Source organism: Cetorhinus maximus, chromosome 18 (assembly GCF_964194155.1).
Source record: "Cetorhinus maximus chromosome 18, sCetMax3.hap1.1, whole genome shotgun sequence".
Lineage (NCBI taxonomy): Eukaryota > Metazoa > Chordata > Chondrichthyes > Lamniformes > Cetorhinidae > Cetorhinus > Cetorhinus maximus.
The window spans coordinates 28,854,678-28,877,283 of NC_135896.1; the positions used below are offsets into that span (position 1 = coordinate 28,854,678).

Below are 22,606 nucleotides of genomic sequence, written 5' to 3' on the forward strand. Positions count from 1 at the left end.
ATAGACAATAAATAGTAAGCAATTTATTGGGTTGTCTCAGCGCCCAAAACACTTTCAACCCATTATTTTGGATAGTCTTAGACCCCTTTTCTGGCTAGTAATAAAACATACAGACATAGACAGTCAGGGAAATTTTTGAAATAATACTGATGTGAGGCAACAAAGGCTACAAAAGGGTTAGAATGAAAGGCAGAACACTCAGAAATGATAGTGCTTAAAACAAGTAGGGTAACACTTTGGGAAAGTGTGGCATTTTCTTTATTTTGTATTATTACACGAAGGTAAGTTGCACTTTTTGAATCCGATTATAACCGCTAACAGTTATCTGATCATAACTGCTATTCTGTATGAGCACCTTACTGTAAAATAAAGCAGCTTATGAATTCATATCCTGCTTTGTCTCACCAAGTGATTTCTCCATCCGCTTTTGAGGAGATTGAAGAAGCACAAATACCCAGTTCAGATAGCAGGGGACTGTTTTTATGCTCCTGGGTTATGCTATCATATGTAGGTACAGGACAATGTGAGTTAACTCCCATTAATGTAAGGTGTACAGGCCATTTATGAGACTAACTGTTGCCACTGAACCTGAGAAGTTATCTATTAGCAGACATATTTGTAACAAAGTTTCCAATAGTTGAAGCTAAGAATGAGGTTGCAATGTTTTTGATGTTCTGAGATTGGTAGAAATAAGTAAAAGAGAAATTGTTTTTCATAGTTGAAATTGTTCATGGGTGGTATAATGCTTCCTACAGATATGTAATTTACTTTTCAGGAGCAAAGTTTAAAAAATACATCGGTCATTCAGCACATGTGACCAATGTGAGATGGTCTTATGATTACCAGTGGGTTATTTCTATTGGTGGAGCAGATCATTCAGTTTTCCAGTGGCAGCTTATCCCTGAGAGAAAGTCTAAAGAATTTCTTCATATTGTCCTTCAAGGTGAGCAAGCCCTTCAATTATGTAATTGAAACTGCATTATTAATTTACTGTACTAATCACGTCACAAATTGGTGGGATGATTTTAACGTAGCCTGCTCAGTGGAAAACTGAGGGGATTAAATCGCCTGCCAATTTTACGCCCACCTGTTCTTTTACTCTATTGAAGTCAATAGAGTAAAAGTGGGTGAGGTGTAAAATAAATGGATGTTCCGATTCAGCCAGTTTCTTGCTGGGAAAAATAGGTTCTTGTTAAAGCAGAGAAGGCCAAGAGGGGATTTGATAGAGGTGTTTGAAATCATGAAAGGTTTAGCTAGAGTAAATAAAGAGGAATTTTTTCCAATGGTTGAGGGTTGATAACCAGAGGGCACAGGTTTAAGGTGATTGGCAAAAGAACTAGAGGCGACGTGAGAAAAAAAACTTCAATGCAATGGACCTGCTGCCTGATGAGATGGATACAGATTCAGTAGTAGCCAGTAGTAGGGAATTGGATAAATACTTGAAGGAGAAAAAAATTGCAGGGAAACGTGGAAAGAGCAGATGAATGGGACTAACGGACTACTCTCAAAGAACGGCACAGATGTAAAGGGCTGAATGGCCTCTTGTACTGTACTATTATACAAAGTCTGCCTTTCAAGTTTTGCGAAGCATCTTGCAGTAGTACTTTGGAATGTACTTCAGCCATTGTGTGAAAAATCTTGGAACATTTTTTTTGCACTCTCTCTTGCACGCGCTCTCTTACACGCATGCTTCCGCCCATGCTCTCGCTCCTGTACGTGCTCCCTCGTGTTCTCTCTGGGTGGAATTTCCTGGTTTTGAAACTAAGTGCCGTGGCGGACGGGTTCCATAATGCGTTCCCCACTGGTCAGAGTGGCAGGAAATCGCACCCGATTTTAGCGCTTGAAAGCTAATTAATTATGCATAGGCAAGTATCTCGCTGAATCACATGGGCTGGGAACTGATTCGTCTGCCCCGCCATTACCTAGCAGGGTCAAAGGTCTGGTCACCCTATTTAAACACCACCCGAGTGCATACATTTCACACACTCCAGCCCAGCCTTCAGGAGGCTAATCGAGGTGTTTGCACACTAGAAGAAGGCTGCACCCAGGTTCAGTCATGACTCCCTCGAGGCTTTAATCAGAGGAATGTGTGAATACTGGGATGTGTTGTAGCTGAGGGATGGCTCCAGGAAGCACACCAGCCTCACCTCTCTAGCCTAGGAAGCAATAGCAGAGCAGGTTAGTGGGGCTGGCTAGCGCCCCTGCAAAGTAATCCAGTGTAGGAAGAGGTTGAGTGATCTCATCTGCTCTGCCAGGGTAAGTTGATCTTTAGCTCCCTCCAATATCAAACTCTTATCATGCACTCAAAGGGCCGCACTGTTCAGGGATCTCTCAGAATATTTAGTGGGGGACACATATCATCACTGTCTCACGGATACTTTCATATCACTACCATCTCAAGCTCCATCCTCAGCCCGTTCTACACATGGCAGGCATGCATGCATCCCAACCTCATCTCCATCCCTTCTCATTACATTCCATACCTTTGTCTTCATGCAGGCCAAGCTAGCCCATAACAGGAAGGAGCGATCTCAGGCAGGAGGGAGGACCACCAGCATCACAGAGCTCACCTGATTCGAGGAGGATGCTGTCAAGCTGGCTGGGGAGGATAAGGAACACTCCTGTGGGGAAGGCAACCTAGTATGGATGAGACCTCCCTGAGTTGATCACATGCTGACATTCAAAGTGAGTGACATGCAATCTTTATTCTGCCTGTTTATGAACTAAATCTGTCTTCTCTCTCTTACAGGCACCAGCAGGCCAAGGCATACGAAGGGAGCCAACATAAGCCCACCTCAGAGGAGGATGCTGAGCAGCAAAGCCAAGATGATCAGTCACTGTATTCACCCGCGCCCTCCGGCAGCGCAGAGACACACCTTAGTGGGTCATAGTTCCAGATTAGGCTCGAGACACCTTCTGGGGAACACCTCACTGACACGTCTCCACAGCAGTCGGAGGCAGTGACAGCCCAGGTCTCTGGAATTCCGAGAACTGCTGGAGATCAGGTTGAGTCCGAGTCAGATGATGAGCCTGTGCGAGTGGCCGCCGAGACACTGCTGGAGGTGTGACAACAGGCGGCAGATCATCAGGCAGAGATGCGAGAGTCACTCGAGACTAGAGCAAAGAACGGAGGAGTCCGTCCACATTCTGTCTGTTGTGGCCCCGATATGTGAGCGCCTCGAGGTCACCATGGGAAGGGTTGCGATCTCTTTGGAGACCTTGGTCCAGCAGGTTTTACCAGATTTGTGCTTGGACTTGCACATTATGGCTATAGGCATTAGTGGGATCCATCAGTGAATGGATCAGATGAGAGGGGGCACCTTGACTTCCCTCCAGGTGCTCCTTCTCCTCAAGGAGTCAGGGAGAGGCCCTCGGGCACCCACAGGGAGGAGGAACGTCAGCCAGACAACCTGGGGGCCTCAACACAGGACACTCCAAGGGTGTCTGGCCACTCCGAATCCCCATCTGTCTCTGACCCCCATCAGCTCCAGCTGGTCAGGCCAAGGAGGGTGCATCTGCCCCTGAGCAGGAGACCCTTATCAGGCCAGGGCCCTTTAGGCCTCAGGCTACCAGAGAACATCCGCCTAGGTCATCTCAGATAACTCAGTCAGCGGGCTGCCTCCATCTCTGCTGCAGCTGTCAGGGCTGCATCCAGGCATAGTGGTAAGGTTAGGAAAATTAGAAATATTAACATCACTTCTGGATTACGGGTGCTCAATGACTGTCTAAATTTTGTACTTTTGTAAATACATTTGATATCAATGAGAACGGTTTGATCATTTGAAGGCATCGTACATTTTCATACGTGCATGGCATTAGGGGACAGGAGGAATGTGGCTGTCTCCTGTTGCCTGCACCTTACACCTCCTGGAATCTTGTGGCTATCAGTGTGGCATGAGCACGTCTTCCACGTCGTGCTTCTTCAATGGCATCTTCACATGGAAGCAGTCCTTCATCTCCCTCTTCAGGTTCCTGGTCCTCCTGCTTTTCATCATCTGAGGAGCTCTCAGCCTCTGGCAAGGAATTCTCCCCTTTGCAGCGCCAGATTGTGACGGGTACAACAGACCACATCAATGCAGGACACCCTGTGTGGAAAGTACTGCAGAGCCCCACCTGAGCATCGGAAGCGCACCTTCAGGATGCCAATGGGCTGCTTGATTATGGATTGTGTGGAGCTATGTGCTTTGTTTTAACTCTCCTCTGAGGCACTCTGAGGATGATGCACAGGTGTCATGAGCCATTGTTTGAGTGGGTACCCCCTATCCCCAAGCAGCAATCCCTGTACTCTTCCTGTACCCTTCGAACATGTGAGGCACTTGGGAGAGACTCAGGACGTATGAGTCATAGGAACTCCCAGGGTATCTGGCACAAACCTGCAGTATGTGCTTCAAATGATCACCCGCCAGTTGAACATTGATGGAGTGGGACTCTTTCTGGTTGATGAACATCAGGGGCTGGTGCCATGGAGCCCTCGAAGCCACGATTGCACTCTATACTCTAGGGAAGCCTGAGATAGCTGCAAACCTATTAAATACAGCAGCCTGGCTATCTTCAAGTGTGAACCTCATATATTGATGAGCCTTACTGTAGAGGGCATCTGTCACCACCTCGATGCATTTATGTGTAGCGGCCTGCGAGATGTCGTACATGTCCCCTGTGGATCCCTGGAGCAACTCGCAGGCAAAAATTTGATTGTGGCTACAGGCAGGGGATGTCCTCCCACTCCATGGGGCATAAGATCCTCCCACAGAATGTGGCAGAAGTGATCCACCAGACTTCCAGACAAGCGCAGATGTGCACCACATTGTGTCTCTTGCTCATCTTCAGATAGGGGAGTCTTCTTCGGTAGACACTTTGTTGAGCGATTCACCTCCGTGGTATGGGACGAGCCCCCTCATCCTCTGGTTCTTGCTGGGGCCCCCTGGACCTCAGGCGGGGCCTCCCACCAAATATGCACTCAGCGGCACCGCACCCCACTTCTCCTCCTCCATTGAGTATCCTCAAGAAGGCAGCATTGAGCCCAGCTTCTATTATTGTTTCCTCCTTCTCTGTGGACTGATAGCTATAACAGATTGAGTAATGGGGAAAAATAGTAAAGCTTCCACTCGTAAACAAAAAGCCATGGTCATGGCCTCTAGCTGTGTCTGCATTGCTAGCCTTGTCGCTGCTACAGCCTTGTATCTGAGGCGCAAACTCAGAGTGAAGTGACCAAGATGCCAACCCTGATATTTCTCAATCCGACAGAGATTGAAAAAGGTTTGGATGCATTAATGACATGTGTCACCTTACCAAACTCACTCCTCCAATCTCGGACCTGGCATACTGATTAATGTTAACTGGCACATGAATAATGACTGGATGCTCTATTGGCCCATTTTCCATGCCAATTGAAGAATGCACATTAGAGGCTTTCATTGATTATCTGGCATTATTTGCAGCAGCTCTGCCTCCTAAACAGTTGCCTGCAATCCCAATTTTCACATTCCTGTGTGTTAATGCTGAAATGGAGTGACTGTATTGTGAAGCCAATGACCCCTGCAGTCTCTTGTTAAAGTGCTAAAAATGACAATCACTCCAGTGGAACCTCTCAAGGAAGTCTTCTACTTTTCCCTCATCTCTGACTTCATAATTATTTGAGGGCAAGCAGGTTGAGGCTGGCCCATGAAATGGGAACCCAAGTGCAGCCCTGGGCTCCTCCCACATTGACTCTAAAGCCTCCCATCCAGATTCTTTCCAGTTTGATTTCTGACTGCACCATAACTTTGACTGGACAAGATGGTGGTGCTCAGATTCTACTACGAAACCAGCTTTGACTCTCCCTCTGTGACTGTTTCTATCCCTCCAGTCTTCCTGGAACCCCACATGTGCGGGTAGAAATGCCTCCTGTTATTCTGCAGTCTCCCCCAATAATCCTGGACCCATAGTCTTCAAGTGGACTCTGATTGATAAAGAGGTTGCCATGGAGAATGTACCAGTTGATGATAATGACAGTTAACCGCCAAGCATTGTTTGAAATTTAAACCAGGCAGCTTGACTCTGGGCAAGACATTGCCCTGGGGAATGAACCAACGAATGGCTGTCACTTATTTTGTTTAGCTGAAACAGGAGCAGTGTCTGTACACGTTCTTTACACACATTCTCCATGGCATGCCTCTACCAATCAGAGTCCACTTGCCAACCAATCAGCAGTCTCTTCTCATACAGTATAAACAAGTTTATTCTTGCAAATTGTCCTAATGAATGTAAGACAAAAAGCTTTGACAAAAAAGTCTCTTTTTTTCAACAATAAAAATTATAGTGGGGCAGCAATAAACAAAACTCTTGAACTACGGATTGCTCTACCAGCAGAATACAAGCCTGATAGTGTAATGACAGAATTGTTAATGCTGTAGTCAGTATACACCTTTTTGTGTAATTTCTATGGAAAATATTCATGGGCAGAATCTTTTGTCTGGTGTGCGGGGTCAGGCCCCGCGACGCCAACGTGTAAAATGACGCACGGTGATGTCGGTCGTACGTCCCGACGTCACCGCACCTCATTCTGACCTTTAGTTCGGTGGGCGCGCACCGGAGTTGGCTGCATGCCCGCCGAACTGTCAAAGGCCTGTTAAGGGCATTAATAAACTACTAATTAAAGTAATTGTCAGGGCTGCCCGTCCAACCTTAAGGCGGCCTTCGCATTTTTCGTGAAACCTCATTCACAGGCGGGATGAGGTTTCATGAAAGGTTTATTACATTAATAAAAAAATTTTCAAACAATTGATAAACATGTCCCAGTTCATGTGATGCTGTCACATGAGGGGATGTGTGTAAATGTTTAACTTTTTTTATTTTGAACTGTCAAATTCAACTTAATCTCCGAGCCTCAGGGAGATTTCTGTGCTCTTCTGCGCGCATGTGCGAAACAGCGCAGGCCCCAACTCTCCCTCCTCCCTCTGCCCGCACAGGTAGTGCTGAGTGCTGCCGGGCGGGCCTTAATTGGCCCGCCCACGTAAAATGGCGGCGCGCAGCTGATCCCGGGCGGTGATCAGCTCTGCGACCGCTCCCGACCAGCTCGCCCGATGGGGAGAGAATTCTCCCCCGTGTCAGTGGATATATAAGAGCCATGAAACTGTTCCCTGGTATCAGAGAATTGAGTTAAAATTATAGTTTTGGGCATCCATGTCTCCAATTAATCCCTTAGGTGAGCCCTAGCTCCCTATGTCCCAGAGTGTGTTTTCATATGTAAATTTTGCCCAGAGTAATGGAGAACCCTCTCCAGTTTTTCAGAATGAGAGTACACTAAACTTTGACTTAGGCTTTAAACTCTTGAACACATTTATTATGCAGTATTAGAACAAATGAACAGTGGGACAATAACACAGTGTATTTCCACAGTAACAATTAAGGTTTGCTAAAAACAACAACTTGCATTTATGTAGCAATTTTATTATAGTAAAACGACCCAAGACATTTCACAGGAGTGTTGTCACACTTTAACTGGCATCGAGCCAAGTAAGGAGATATTAGGACAGGTGATCAAAAGCTTTTCCAAAGAAGGTTTTAAGGAGCGCCTTAAAGGAGGAGAGAGATGGGAGAAGTTTAGGGAGGGAATTTCAAGCCGAGGGCCCAGACAGCTGAAGGCACGGCCACCAATGATGGACTCTACATTAAGTAACCTATTTTGTTTTAATTTGAGATGAAAGTTATCCTTCTCACTTACAGAAAGCTTTGCGGACTCCAATAGTGACCAGTCTGACTCTGATCAGTCTGACGTACCAGAACTTGATTCTGAGATCGAACAAGAACTACAGATAAGTTATCATCGACAGGTAGGTTTATGCATTTATAAATTGCGTTAACTAAGCATTTTTATAGCCTATTTAGAAAGCAAAATCTGTGTAAGTAATGGAAAGGGATGATACTTAGAATAGTTCAATTTGACGGCTCTGTACTGCACACTTGCCAATTGACACTTCCTCTCAGAAGGTGCTGGTTGATGTAATTATGCAATTTTGCATAAAATTACAGTCACAACTTTTGAATGTCAGTTCCACTAAAAATGACAGCCAATTGCATTTTGCATCCAGGTTATAGCCCTGTCTCCCACTTAGACCCAAATGTGTGGATAATCATTAATGGCTTCCAAATGTCGGTTAAATTTTGACATAAAAAATAGATTGAAGTGTCAGCTCTCTGCTAATGTAAAGAATATTACAAATTAAATTTTAAATTACCAGGTAGTCCAATGATGAGCTGAGCATTGTGAGGCTACTACTTGGGAGGTGGTCTCTTTGTTAGAATCATAGAAATCACAATACAGATTGAAGCCATTTGGTCTATCACAGCTGAACTAGCTCTTTTACTCGAGCTATTGATATACTCTCAGCTACTCGCATCCTTGTTCTGCCCAGTGTTTAGTCAAGTAGCTGAAGCTGTGACTTCTGAATGGGTCAGTATCCTTGCATACTGACAGACAGAGGTCCTGGCCTGCCAGAATTCCATTGGCATAATAGGGATCCAGGAGTTTTGGGTCATTTTTAAAATCTTTTTTCATAACTGTAAAGCCTTTAATCTTTGCTGTGCTCTTTCTATGGTTCCCATTATTCCTATAAAGGAGTGCTGAAAGCTCCTTGAAACACTTCAACATGTGATCTAAGAAATTTCTGGGGCAAATGCATCACTTCCTTGCTTTTATAGTCAGTGTCCCAAAGTGTAAAATCCTGAATTCCAGTTACCTTTTTGTGGCCATTTCAATCTGTACTGGCAACTTTAAGTATCAATGTTTAGTACAGTTGTGAGTCAGATCACTTTGTGTTGATTCAAAGTCATTGGCATCTGTGATAAAAGCAAAATACTGTGGATGCTGGAAATCTGAAACAAAAACAAAAATTGCAGGAAAAACTCAGCAGGTCTGACAGCATCTGTGGAGAGAAAGACAGAGTTAACGTTTCGAGTCTGTATGACTCTTCTTCAGAACAGTTCTGAAGAAGTCATACGGACTCGAAACGTTAACTCTGTCTTTCTCTCCACAGATGCTGTCAGACCTGCTGAGTTTTTCCAGCAATTTTTGTTTTTGTTTCAGTAGTATCTGTGGTACATCAGATTCTCTCATAAAAGAACAGGAAGTCCTGAAATGTGGGTTCTCCACACACAGGTTTGAACTCTATTCATCAGCTTACTTTTCTAATTGCACCACTTTAGAAGGAAATACTTGCACGTTAAACATTGGAAACTTGTTTTTCTTTCAATAGATTTACAAAGAAGACCTACCTCAGCTTAAAGAGAAATGCAAAGAAAAGCGTCAAGCAGCAACTTCAAAGAAACGGGAAAAACCTCCAGATAGCAGTGTGCGCTTACATTTTGTTCATGGGTAGGATGTTCTTGAAAACATAGTTTTTTTGAAATGGTTCAATTCAATGAGCCAATACCTGTAGTAAAGTTCTTCACTTAACGAGCTGTATCCACAAACTGAACAGATTGATGGCTACCAAATCTGGGAGGCACCGGAAGATGTTCTATCTGACTGTAGCTGTCAACTTTCTTGTCCTGTGGGCGCACACTCGACGAGGCTGCTAACTGACCCTCTATTTAAGGCCTGACACTACAACATAGGCGACTCTTGACACATTTGCCAGCCTCCTCATCATTATACCAAGGATAAGTTAAAGAACAAACAATCCCACAAGGTAAAATTAATGAGCTGACAACAACCTTAAAATCTAATTGAAGGAGTGAAGCCTCGCTCGTTTTATCCACTAGTACATTTCTCCCACAGATGTTAAAAAGATCTATCTGTGAGGAACAGCAGAAGAAATCGCAGTATAGGAATAAAAATTGACATTGCTGCTATGTAACTTTCTTTTTACCTTTCAGTTACAGGGGCTATGACTGCAGGAACAATCTATTTTACACTCAAACTGGAGAGATTGTATACCATGTTGCAGCAGTAGGAATAGTATATAATCGTCAGCAGAATATACAGCGATTCTACCTTGGCCATGATGATGACATTGTCTGTCTAGCAATTCATCCTTTAAAGGATTATATATCAACAGGCCAGGTAGTGTAAGTTTATTTGAATAACTATTGATGGAAGAGGATCACTTAATAGGTGTATTTTATTCAATATTAAGTATTTCTCCCAACCCACGCAATATAAAAAAAAGTATGACAAGCTCCTGGCTAGTAGGAAATATTTGTTTTGCTGTAACCATCATTTTGTGCCTCTGCTCGCATGTTGGAGTTGCTGCTGTGTTGACGTTTACAGGGCCTTCAAGGATTATGTCCTGATAAATTGCTATCAGGATTCAGTCTAGATATTGATGGGATGGTGTTAAACCCAGAAAAGTCTGAATGGTTTGATAGCCAGTTCTGATTTTTATTTTCCTGTTCAGGCATTTCTGATTGCTAACTAAGCCAGCCAACCCTAATCCAAAAAAACCTCATGGACATCAGTCCCTCTGAGATATAAACTCGAAATGCTCAGCAGGTCAGGTCAGCTATTGCTGGGTATTTCCAACATTTTCAGATCGTCCAGCGGGTTTGCCTTTTGTTTTAGTCCCCATGAGATGTTGTATTCCATGACTGATATGGGTGTTGAGCCTGATTGAGTGTCTCCACTAATGGAAACTTTAACACTCTAGCTTCCTTGCAGCCATGAAGATCTTTCTCTGGTTTTGTCTTTAAGTCTATTTCTCCTCCCTGTTGTTACCATTTACATGGTACCTGCTCCAATGAGTGGAGCCTTTTATCCGCACAATAAAGTTTTGCTGTTAGTGTTGGCATGTAATTTTAATGTCAAATTTTAAATTCTAAGTTGAGTTCAGAAGATTCTTAATATCCAGTGACCAGATATATACGGCAATTTTCCTTTATCTGATTTAGCTACAGATCAGAATCTGCAGTGCAGTGTTGAAGACTGCTATAGCTCATCATTGAAATAATATTAAAACGCTGTAATTCAAAATCCACTTAAAATGGAGGTAACTGTTCATCAGAAAAACTATAATACAATGTGAGGAACAGGCCTAATTGGCTATATGTTTTCCACTTCAGAGCCACTAATGTCATTCTTCTTACAGTGCCATAATGAATGGATCACTAAATGTATCATTACACAGCTTCTACTGCTGATTTATAGGATCAGTTATATCCATTAGCAATTTGGGAGAATTGTGACATGTTTTGCAAAGATTGCCAGCTTCAATTTCTATGCTGCCGGTGTCATACAACGAAAATTATATTCAGCTACAATAAAGAAAATTACATTCAGCTATAATAAACATGAGCTGATGCCAAAGACACCAATACAAGAGCCAAACACTGCAGATGCTGAAATAAAAGCAGAAATGCTAGGGCCACTCAGCAGGTCTGGCAGCATCTGTGGAGAGAGAAACAGTTAACAGTTCTGATCATTAAGGAGCACAAAAGAAGTAATGGCATTCTTAGAGGTAACTTTAACAACAGAGACTTAATAATTCTATTTGAGGTTGGAGGAGTTAGTGAGGCCAAGAGTATCAATATGGAGAAGGACTAAGTAGAGCCCCTCAAAGATAAGAGGTGGCAGCTATTGATTTGATTTGGGAAGCTGTGAATAATTGAACAAAGATTTTAATTGTCACATTAAAGGAAATGGTCGAGATTGATAGCAAGTCAGCAGATGAGCTACCTTGTTAATACACTTCAAACAAGTTTTCCTTCTACCTACAGGGAAACTCTATCCATTGTATTCCTGCAGCAGTGAGACCAAGATTGGCAATTCCACAAAGCATTGGACTGAAGTGACATCCTAGCATTCTGTGGTTCTAATTTAAGACACTGCTCAATTTTTAAAATAATATTTGATATTTGAAAATTTGGTTTGGGAATTAAAAAGGGGGTGAAGTTAGTTAGGCAGATAATTATGTAATTATTGGCAATGAATTAATTAACTCTTGGTAAGCAAGGGTGGGTGACAGGTTATCAGCGGTATGTGGGATGCAGATTTCAAGTTACTATTAGAACAGCCATGATCTTAATAAATGGCGGAGCAGGCTCGAGGGGCTGAATGGCCTACTCCTTTTTTGTATGTTCGCGTTATTTCTTATTGCACTTTTTGGTTGATGTGTATTTCCCTGTTACTGGCTGTCAGGGTTGTGATATGTCTGGCAATCGTTAAATAGCATTCATCAGAATAACTTACAATTTATGCTGTCGTGACAATTTTAAATGGGCATATTTGTTTAGGAGTTACTGCTTTGGTATCAGCTATCTATGATTTACGCTGTATAATTAGCTGTCATAGTGATCGTGCTTCAATTATAATTATATTTCAGTTATACTTATCCTATTGTCTCAAGCCCTGCTTAAGTTGGCAAATGTTTGTGAACAATACTCATTTCTGAAACAAAATCCTATAGTTTACTTTGCATATTGAGCTTTTATTTAATTACAAATGTTTTACTGCCTGTGCCCTTTCAACTCTTGAGCTCCTCTGGGATTATATTCTAACTTGAAACTGATCTTTTCAGTAATTAGAAATTAATATAGCAATGTCCCAGCGGATGATGTCTGTTGTAGTATTACTACATACCAGAAAATTTCAGATTCAGTTTCCAGTTTTTATTGAATTACCTGATCTGAACACTGCATTTATACTTAGCCTGGGATAAAGAGTAAGGAATAAACAGGATTTATGCTCCATATTGCTATTCAGTGACTTCTGCTGTAGTATGTGCATGTGAACAACCTAGGAGAGAACAGGAATAGGCTGTAATGCATTCCATGTTTGAATAACTTGCTGACATTATACATAAAGACGGTTACAAAAAATGAGGTGACTGACCATACTGCAACATGGGTTGCACCTTCAAGGGAGAATTGCTTGTTTTTAAAAGAAATTCTGAAATCTCCTATGGCTATCCTTCTACAGATTAGGAATAACCATTTGGTTCTTCCCGAAGAGACTTTTTTGTAATATTTCCTCTGAATAAGCAACTAACCCGTTGTCTGCGAAGTACACTTCCAGTTCTAATAATAAAGCAGTGTTATTTTCATATCACACCATAACGAATCAATTGTGAATTGTTTTCCTATGTCTGTTTAGGTGAGCCGTGATTCTGCAATTCATATCTGGGATGCAGAGCTTTTGAAACCACTATCAGTTTTAAAAGGACATCACCAATTTGGGGTTTGTGCAGTAGATTTTTCAGGTAAAGGATAACACTATTATAATCTTGTACTCATGCTGCATATTAAGGGCAAATTATAAACATATATATATATATATATATATATTCAACAGCTTCTGTTATCTTAAGGATTCCTTCACAGCCAATGCTGTCACCAAGTGTGAACCTCTTTGTACTTGTATGCGGTGCATTATATAATTCCTGTTGGTGAATTTTAAATAATATATATTAAATATATATTTTATATATATTTAAATATATATTATAAATATATTTATATATTATATATATAATATGCAAAATATTTTCTTGCTAAGAATTCTACTTTTTTAAAACTTGAATATTCAACAGGGAATGCTTACTTTGCTACCTGAACTCTTAGCTTCAATGTTGATTAAAGTAGGCTAGAATTTAAACAGCACCAACTTGCATTTAGATAATGCGTTTACAGTGGTAAAACATCTCGAGGTTCTTCAGGGGAGCATATTCAGACAAAAATTAAATGCTGAGCCTCATAAAGGGAGATTAAGACAGGTGACCAAAAGCTTTGTTACAGAGCTAAGTTTTAGGGAGCGTCTTAAAGGAGCAGAGGGAGTTAGGGAGGGAATTGAAGAACATAGGGACGAGACAATCAAAAGCATGGCTGCAAATGGTGGGGTAATGTAAATCAAGGATGTACAAGAAGCCAGAATTGGAGCAGTGCACAAATCTGAGTGTTGTAGGGTTGATGAATTGGTGATAAACTCTGGAGGAATTGGAATACAAAGATGAGAATTTTAAATTAGAGGTGTTACAGGACTGGGAGATGTAGGTCAGTGAGTACAGATAATGAGTGAATGGGACTTGGTGTGAGTTCAGAGCTGAAATATGGAGGGTGGAGAGAGGGATGCTGGTAGGAAGAGCATTGGAATAGTGCAACCTGGAGGTAATAGCATGACCGATGTTTTCAGCAGCAGATGGGCTGAGGTAGGGTGGAGATTGTTGGTATTATGAATGTGGAAGTAGTATTTTTCCTGACCGCTAGTCAGGCCTTAAATTCCGCACCTTGAGAATAACTTTGGATCTGCTGGCAAATTTCTGCTTCATTGACATTATCTGTGAACTCCTCCTTTGTCTTTAACACTCTGTTAATTTTATAACGCCTGTCGCTTTAATTCTGTCACGTGTGTAAATTGATGATTTTTCAGCTTCAAGCTACTGTACATTTCTATCCTGTACCTCTGTCTCCCGGTTCCCCAGCCTTCACTAAAGATTTAGACGTAGGTTCCTCAAACAATTAAGGCACTTTAAATTGCTGCTTAACTATAAGGTACCCAGAAGGTAAAAACTGGGAAATAAGAATACTGGTCCTAACTGGTCTTGTCTACCTTAAAATGGAACACCAGTTAAAACTGGAAAATATGAGTACTGGTCTGAACTGTTTTTTCCTGATGGGTAAGTTTGCTGAATGATGGAATGTATAATTTTTTTTTGTGTAAGATTGTTTCCATGTCAAGTTTCCAAAGGAACCATTAGGTCCAAGGCACACTAACCACTTTGTAGTCAATCACTCATGATCACTTACTTCAGGCAGAGAAAACTGGTTAAGATGAAGGTGTCATGTGTTGATTTGACACAAGATTTTTTGTTTTACAGACCATGTGACAGCTTTACCTGGTTGTTAACACTCTCATCTCAGACATATGGAATCCAATTAAGACATATATACAAGGGTTATGAGAACATTTGATAGAAGTGTTTGAAATTATGAAGGGTTGCAACAGAGTGAGTAGAAACGCACCGTTTCTAGTCAATGACAGGTGTGCAATGAGGGGACATAAATATAAGATTAAGTGTAAGAGATTTTTGAATTGAAGAAACTCTGTTTTACATAGAGAGTTATTAGACTGGAATGAACGAGCAGATTTCTTGATTGAAGCAGAGACTATGTCAACATTTAAGAATAGACGATTGAAAGAAAGGGAGATAAATGGAAATGGGAAAAGGGTGGGCATATGGGGTTAGGGCTACTGCTCATGTGAATAAAAATCAAAATAAACTGGATTGGCTGATTAACTCATTTCCTTTTCCACATAGTAATTTCTATTTAATTCAATGTGGACTGATGCCGAAGGAAAGTTGAATTGTTGGATGCTCCGTCTTTAGATGAGACAAAGATCCTGCCTGCCTGTTCTGGCGGATATTAAAGTAGAAAATTCTTCTGATATTGCAGTCAACATTCCTCCCTCAATCAATATCAGCAGAATAGACTGGCTGGTCATTGATCTCTTTGTTGTTGGCAGAGGTCGGTCTTGCAAACAATTTTCCTTCATAATAATAGTCTGTGCATATGAAGTATTTTGAGAAATGTGATGAGGTACCATCTAAATGAAAGCTTTTCTTTCGTCCGAACTTTAAATGGAAACATTTTACAGGCCATCAGGTTAACTGGACATCATTATCTCCATATGTGTGCAGTTAACACTGGAAATCTAGAAACTTAAAATGGTTTAGAACTGATATTGTCACTGTGGGCGGAATTTAATGGCCTCCCCACTGGCAGGTTTGGAGGCTGGGGATTCAGTTAATCAGGCGGGAGGGTGCAGGGTGGGAACCATGCCACCTTCCCACCTCCGCCCATGGATGGCCTTCCTGCTCGGGTGCTAATTGAGCAATTCACTTGAGGTTATGCATAGTACAAGAAGCAAGTGAACATAATTGAGTGGGCAATTAATGCTCATTTAAGGGCCTCATCCCATAGCCTTTGGTATTCAGCTAGTGACAAGCGGTGGCGTTGCCATGCAGGGTACCCAAAAAGCAAACCCTGTTGTGTTTGCTGCAGGCTTCTGAAGTGGGGTGTGGGTCCCTTGTTCAAAGGCACTCAATGCCTGATGGAGGGGTCAGTGGCCACTGATAAGCACCTCTCTGCCCTTTCCTCCTTCTCCTCTGATCCGATCCAGCCAGCAACCCGCCTTTGATAGGCCAGCAGCCCAAGGGGAAGTTTCCGGGGCCTTAAATCCCGAGGAAGGCCGGAGACTGGTGATGGCACTTAATTTTAGCAGGCATTCCTCATCAAAGGTGATTCTCGCCAGCAGCCAACCCAGACCCTTGAGACCAACATTAAGTTCCACCCTTTGCAATTGATTTCTGTGCAACTTATTTGAGTGCAACATCTATCGAACTGATTATGTAACACATCTTTAATGGAACCGGGTGTCCTTCTTTGGCATTGTTACGAGGTAATTGAAATAATCCAATGGCCAATAGTTAAATGGTAACCTTCATAGCAACCGACAGAGCAATGTGTCCTTGATTGATATTTGAAATAGTGGTGCAATTGCCTCACTGTGGAGTTCAAACTCTTCTGACAATGTGGATTCATTATAAAATAATCTGGTTTTACATTGCTCACTGTGAGAAATAGGAATTTCCTATGAGTCATGTGCCTAGTGCCATTATTTGAAAAGATGATGACCACCATTATTAATGTAAAATCCATGGTTGCCACACAGTGTGTCAATCCACAGGCTCCTTAAATATTCAGTAACCACAGTATAGCCTATTGTCATTTGATTTTTTTTTTCTTGCTAATCCCCTCCCCTTTAATTAGCTTAATTGATATTTTGACAACAGCTTCCAAAACTCTTTCAATACTAGTAACCTCTGTCTGCACCCAAGGAGATTCACAAGCAGTTGGACCTTTGAGCTTTCTAAGATGCTATGAACAAGGTACTTTAGGTCCTACAGGATTAAACAATGCAAATGCACCGTCCAATTATGTCGGTTCTGAGCACAAAATATGATCACTTTGAAAAAGGTAATAAATATAATATTTTATTTATTTCAGCGGACGGAAAACGTTTGGCATCAGTAGGACTGGATGAAAATCACACAATAGTTCTCTGGGATTGGAAGAAAGGAGAAAAACTTTCTTCAGTAAGGTAGGTATTTAGTACTGTGCTTTAATACAGGATCTCCTTCAGGAAACTTAGGGAAGAATTTTCGGGTCGGCAAACAGGGCATGGCCCGCTCGCCAACACATAAAATGACGCATGGTGACGTTGGGCGTGCTTCCCGACATCACCGCGCATCATTTAGATTGTCAGTTCGGCAGGCGCACCGCCAAGTCGGCTGCGCACCCACCGAACTGTCAAAGGCCTATTAAGGCCATTAAGAAAGTAATTAAAGTTGTTAATAATGCTGCCCGTCCAACCTTAAGGTTGGCGGGCAGGCGAAGAGCCCAAGCGGCCTTCACATTTTCCATGAAACCTCATCCACGGGCGGGATGAGGTTTCATGAAGGGTTTATTAATTAAATTTTTTTTGAAAAAATGAATGGACATGTCCCAGCTCATGTGACAGTTTCACGTGAGGGGACATGTTCTTAAATATTTTCTTTACCTTTCTTCAATGTTTCATAACTTAAACTAATCTCCCTGAGGCACTTCTGGCCTCAGAGAGATTTTTGTACTCTTTCGTGCGCACGCAGGCCTCGACTCAGAGAATCCCCCGGCTCCCGCACAGGGAGTGCTCATTCCAGGCGCGCATCATGCAGGGTGGGCCATAATTGGCCCACCCACATAAAATGGCGGCGTGGCCCTGATCAGGGGCGCCGATCAGGTTCACCCCACCCCGGCCCCCCTGCCCAACAGGGAAGTTTCTGCCCTTAAGCGCATACTATGCACAACCTCAGGTGAACTATTTTCCTGGGCTGTACCTGAACATAAACTATTATGGTACAAGTATGATTAGTTTATTTTGTGTCTTCAGTTCATATGTTGTCAAACTTTTTGTAACTTGTGATTTGTTGGATTTCATTTAAAAAAAGCTAAAATGAAAATGCAAGCCAGTTAACGCTCTTGGAAAAATAAAATATTGCAGATGCTGGAGTTCTGAAATAAAATATAGCGCTGTAAATACTCAGCTGGTCTGGCAGCATTGATGGGGAGGGAAACAGAATTGACATTTCAGGTTGATGACCTTTTGCCAGAATTGGAAAAGGTTAGAGATATAACTGGTTTTAGCAAATGCAGAGGCAGGGAAATAGTTGGGGTGGTGGTGGTGGTAGAAGAACAAGCAGGAATGTCTGTGATACATGGCAGGCAGCAGACTTTAAATGGCTGCATGCTGGTGCAAGGCAAAAGGAAATCGCAATGGAACAGGTAAAGAAACAAAAGATGGGTCTAGAGGAGGAGCAAATGGGAATTGCAAAATCATCATCAACAGCTTTTGTACAAAAAAAAATGGAGGCAGAGGTTATGATCTGAAATAGTTAAACTCAACATTGATGCTGGGAAGTGCCTAATTGAAAGATGAGCTCTTCAAGCTTACTTTGGACTTCATTGGAACAGTGGTGGAGGCTTCGTTCAAAGTGAGAGTAAAGCAAAACATTAACATGACTGCTTCGTGGAACACCTCAGTTCAGTCCACAAGCATGTTCCTGAGCTTCTGGTCAAAACTGTTCTTTTGAGGAGCAACACCTCACCTTTTCAACTCGGCATTTTACAGCCTTCTGAACTCAATATTGAGTTCAACTATTTCAGATCATAACTTCTGCCCCATCTTTTCACACAACAGCTGTTGCTGATGATTCAGTATATACACCTCCTTTAGAACGTATGTATGTTACTTTACTTGTCCCATTGCCATCATCTCTTTTGTCATTTAATTTCAGCTGCATTCCACCCTATCACAAACCTTCCCTTTTGTTCTTTTAATACCCCCACCCCCACCCCCACCAAAGCCACCCTGTCTTTGTACTTTTTTAAAACCATTACATTACTAATGTTTTCCAGTTCTGACAAAAAGTTATCAGCCTGAAACGTTAACTCTGTTTTGCCGTATGGTAATACTGCCTGATCTCCAGCATTTTCTGTTTTGGAATTTGTCCATTGTGGATTTCTTGTTTTTTTTTTTTGCAAATGAATCTGCATTCACTGTATACCTGTCATAACTAAGCAAATGAAAGTATCTACTTGGATATCTTGTTCAGTTTTTAGGGAGCATTGGAGCTTACCATTTATAAGTTTTCACACACTGATGTGGCCAAATACTTAACCTACCTTTGTTATAAAGGCGAACTAATTTTATACCAAGTATTTTCATTTGCTAATATTCATCATTTTCTAAGTGATTTGGTTGTGAGAAGAAACAGCGAAGTAAAAATCAAAACTGTTTCTTTAGAGGAAGTGCAGAGAAGATTTTTGTTGTCAAGTTGAATCCTTATATACCAGACAAGTTAGTAACAGCTGGGATAAAACACATCAAGTTCTGGCAGCGAGCAGGTAGGACGGTAAATTCTGCTATTTTTACACCTGTAATCATTTTTCTATTGATGGCTTGTATTTTAATCGTTTACCACTTTGCTGTAGGCTTTCTAACTCGAGAGTTTAGAGAATTTATTTCGTGGACACAGTATACTGTTTGCAGTGAGAAGTATATTTACAAGTTCAAGCAGAATCCTCTTGCTCTCAGTAAACTTCAGATTATTTATACCTTTACTAACCACAATTTATATTAATGTAAAAATATTTTTTAAATGTTATTCGGCTTTTTCCTAATTTGGCGGAATAATTAAAAAGTAGTTTTCCATAAATGCATTTTCCAGAATGTCGTTTTGAGGACAGTGATTAAAATGTAACAATGTATTTAATAAGTAAACGTGAGACACTTAAGTGAACTTGACTTTCGCTGTGTACAGTTAGAGAATTTGTTTATATAAACAACATGTGTTGGGAACTCATTACGTGGGTTCAAGTTTTATATGTTTAAAGGGAGATACACCTCTTGTGTATTTCCATAACATGTGAAATGGTGAATTAGTGTCTGCTAAGGTTCTTTAGTTACCAAGTAATTGAAAAGCCTGTGACCCCGGATATAGCCATGCTTGGGTATGGAGTTCATCGTCACTGAATTCCAGGTGGAACTTGTACTCAGCTTGTCTAGGCCAAGGTACTCTTTAAGAGGGGTTCTAGCCCTGGGCTTGCAGAATCAGTCTCCATTCCTCAGAAATTGCAAGGTGTTGAGCATGAGCAGTTTTCAAGTAAGTATTTTTCATATGGCCTTGCAAACAGCTTTCTGATTGTCCAATGGGTGAAGTCATAATGCAAGTTCTTTTTTAAAAAAAAATGTCTAATCATATTTATAAATTTACTCTACAAGGTGGAGGATTGACTGGAAGAAAAGGCTGTTTTGGAAGCCTGCGGAAGACAGAAACCATAATGTGTGTAGTATATGGTTGGACAGATGAAATGGTTTTCTCGGGCACATCAACTGGTGATATCTATATTTGGAAAGATATGTTCATTATTAAGAGAATCAAAGCCCATGACGGTCCAGTTTTCAGCATGCATGCTCTAGAGAAAGTAAGAAATAAAGCTTAAATAAGCCTTAAGTTACAAGACTATAGTTAATAGAAGCATGACTTTTAAATGCTATCTTGATGAGCGTTGTATGTTTTTTTTTTAACAAATTCTACAATGTATTCATCTGTTGTGTTAGCAATGTAAAGTAAGACCTGATATTATTTGTCCCTAACTAATGCCTTTCTTTTGGAATTCTGTAAGCAATCATTATCTTAATTTATTATCACAATTGAATGTAAAAACAGCATCTTGAAGACAAATGGCTGATTCATTTTCAAATTAAAACTCAGCTATTTCCTTTTCCTGGCCTCTCTGCTATCCTCCACCCTCCAATAAACATCCAAAACTCTCTAGCTTATATCCTGTTCCACAACAAGTCCCATTCACCCAACGCCTACATGCTTGCTGAACTACATTGGCTCCCAGTCTCCTAATGTTTTAGATTTAAAATACTCACTCTTGTATTCAAACTCTTTCATGGCATCTCCCCATTCTCTCTCTGTGTATCCTTCTGCAGCCTTATAACTCTCCAAGAACTCCGCATTCTTCTAACTCTCAACTCTTGCGCATCCTTAAATAATTTTACCCCCAAAATTGGTGTCATGCCCAAACTCTGGAATTCCCTCCGTCCATCTCCCTTTCTCATAAACCCATGCATTGATGAAGCTTTCATTAGACCCTTTCTAATGTCATTCTCTTTGGCTGGAGTCAATTTTTGTCCTTATAATGCTTCTGTGAAGTGCCTTGAGCATTTTTCTACATTAAAGGTGCTATACAAATGCAGTATCCTTTTTACCTTACTATAGGATTACAAGGTTATTAGATGTTAATGTGCCTCAGTAGTAGCACTCCTGTCATTGAGTCAAAAGGTTGTGGGTTCAAACCCCACCTTTCTAATGAGACATTAAAGTGAAGACCCGTCTGCTGTCTCAGATGAATATAAGAGATCTCATTGCACTTTTTGAAGAAATACAGGCAAGTTCTCCCAGTGCTCTGGCCAACGTTCATTCCTTAACAAATGCCATGAAAAAGCAGATTGTCTGGGTTGTCCCAAGGTCACGAGAGGTGTATAAATGCAAGCTAGTTTCTTTTTTCCCTTTTTAAGATTGTATCTTTTTACATTTTGCGCATATTTTAATACATGAATATTTAATGAGTGCCTTGCTTTTCATAACATAGTTATTTTCATTAGCTAATTAGAAGAGTGGAACACTACTGGAAAGAATGCTTATATTGAATAACATATTTCTGTTTATTTCACAAAATCGCAAAACTAGGTGCAACTGTCCTGCTAGATTTATATTATTGTAAAACACGATGTATGAACCCAACTGTGCTGACAGGAAAATATTCTAGAAGGCATGAGATCTTTTTCCGTTATTTTGGATTAACTATCAAATTTTTAAAAATATATATTATTGTCCATTTCTTTATGCTAGCTTGTTTTTCTTTCTTTAGGGATTTGTGACAGGTGGAAAAGATGGAGTGGTTGTTCTCTGGGATGATACTTTTGAGAGGTGTCTGAAAACGTATGGTGTCAAACGTTCTGCACTTGCCCCAGGTTCTAAAGGTACCAATTTACCAAACATTTGCTATGCAATCTAGTCTGTCCTTGGGCCTAATTATAATGTCAGTATTTATCTCGCTGCTGAGATAAAACTTGTCGGTATTAGTCAATGATTGCAGTGTAGGGGGACAAGTTACTAATAAACCAGGCGGATTGGGTGCAAAGGGATCTTGATAGATTAAAAAAATGTGGGCTAAGAAATGGAAAACGAAATTCGGTGTCAATAGATATTAAGCAATGAGACTAGGCAAATTAATGAATAAAAAGCTAAATGGTAAAGGAACAGATAATTGAAAATATCTGCAATATGATCTGTAAGTGTATAACATGTGGAATAAAACATAAATTACAGATGTAATGCATCACCTACACAAGGCATTGCTTTGACCCCAGAAGGTGAGTTGTGAAACGCTGAAGATCTAAAGGTTATATTGAGGAGTTCAAGATGGGTAAAATTATTGAGAAGTTGAACCCTAAATCAGTGCGTAATGTACGATTTAAGCACAAGGATTGCATGAAGGTTATAAAACAAGGTTTGTTTATTGC

The 22,606-nt window shown here is 41.1% G+C and overlaps 1 protein-coding gene across 9 annotated transcripts in view; it reads left to right on the forward strand.

The window, feature by feature from the left end:
• Positions 1–22,606, forward strand: part of LOC144693023 (echinoderm microtubule-associated protein-like 5) — a 182,861-nt gene that overhangs the window by 81,868 nt on the left and 78,387 nt on the right. For all 9 annotated transcript variants that reach the window (XR_013579443.1, XR_013579444.1, XM_078562291.1 and 6 more), the window contains 9 exons: positions 776–943; positions 7,705–7,811; positions 9,234–9,352; positions 9,856–10,042; positions 13,067–13,172; positions 16,978–17,071; positions 19,313–19,413; positions 20,291–20,493; positions 21,952–22,063. Coding sequence is in view for 7 of the 9 variants with exons in the window: in XM_078562291.1 (XP_078418417.1) it covers positions 776–943; positions 7,705–7,811; positions 9,234–9,352; positions 9,856–10,042; positions 13,067–13,172; positions 16,978–17,071; positions 19,313–19,413; positions 20,291–20,493; positions 21,952–22,063 (1,197 nt within the window). In the remaining 2 variants the exon portion in view is untranslated. The remainder of the gene's footprint in view (positions 1–775; positions 944–7,704; positions 7,812–9,233; positions 9,353–9,855; positions 10,043–13,066; positions 13,173–16,977; positions 17,072–19,312; positions 19,414–20,290; positions 20,494–21,951; positions 22,064–22,606) is intronic.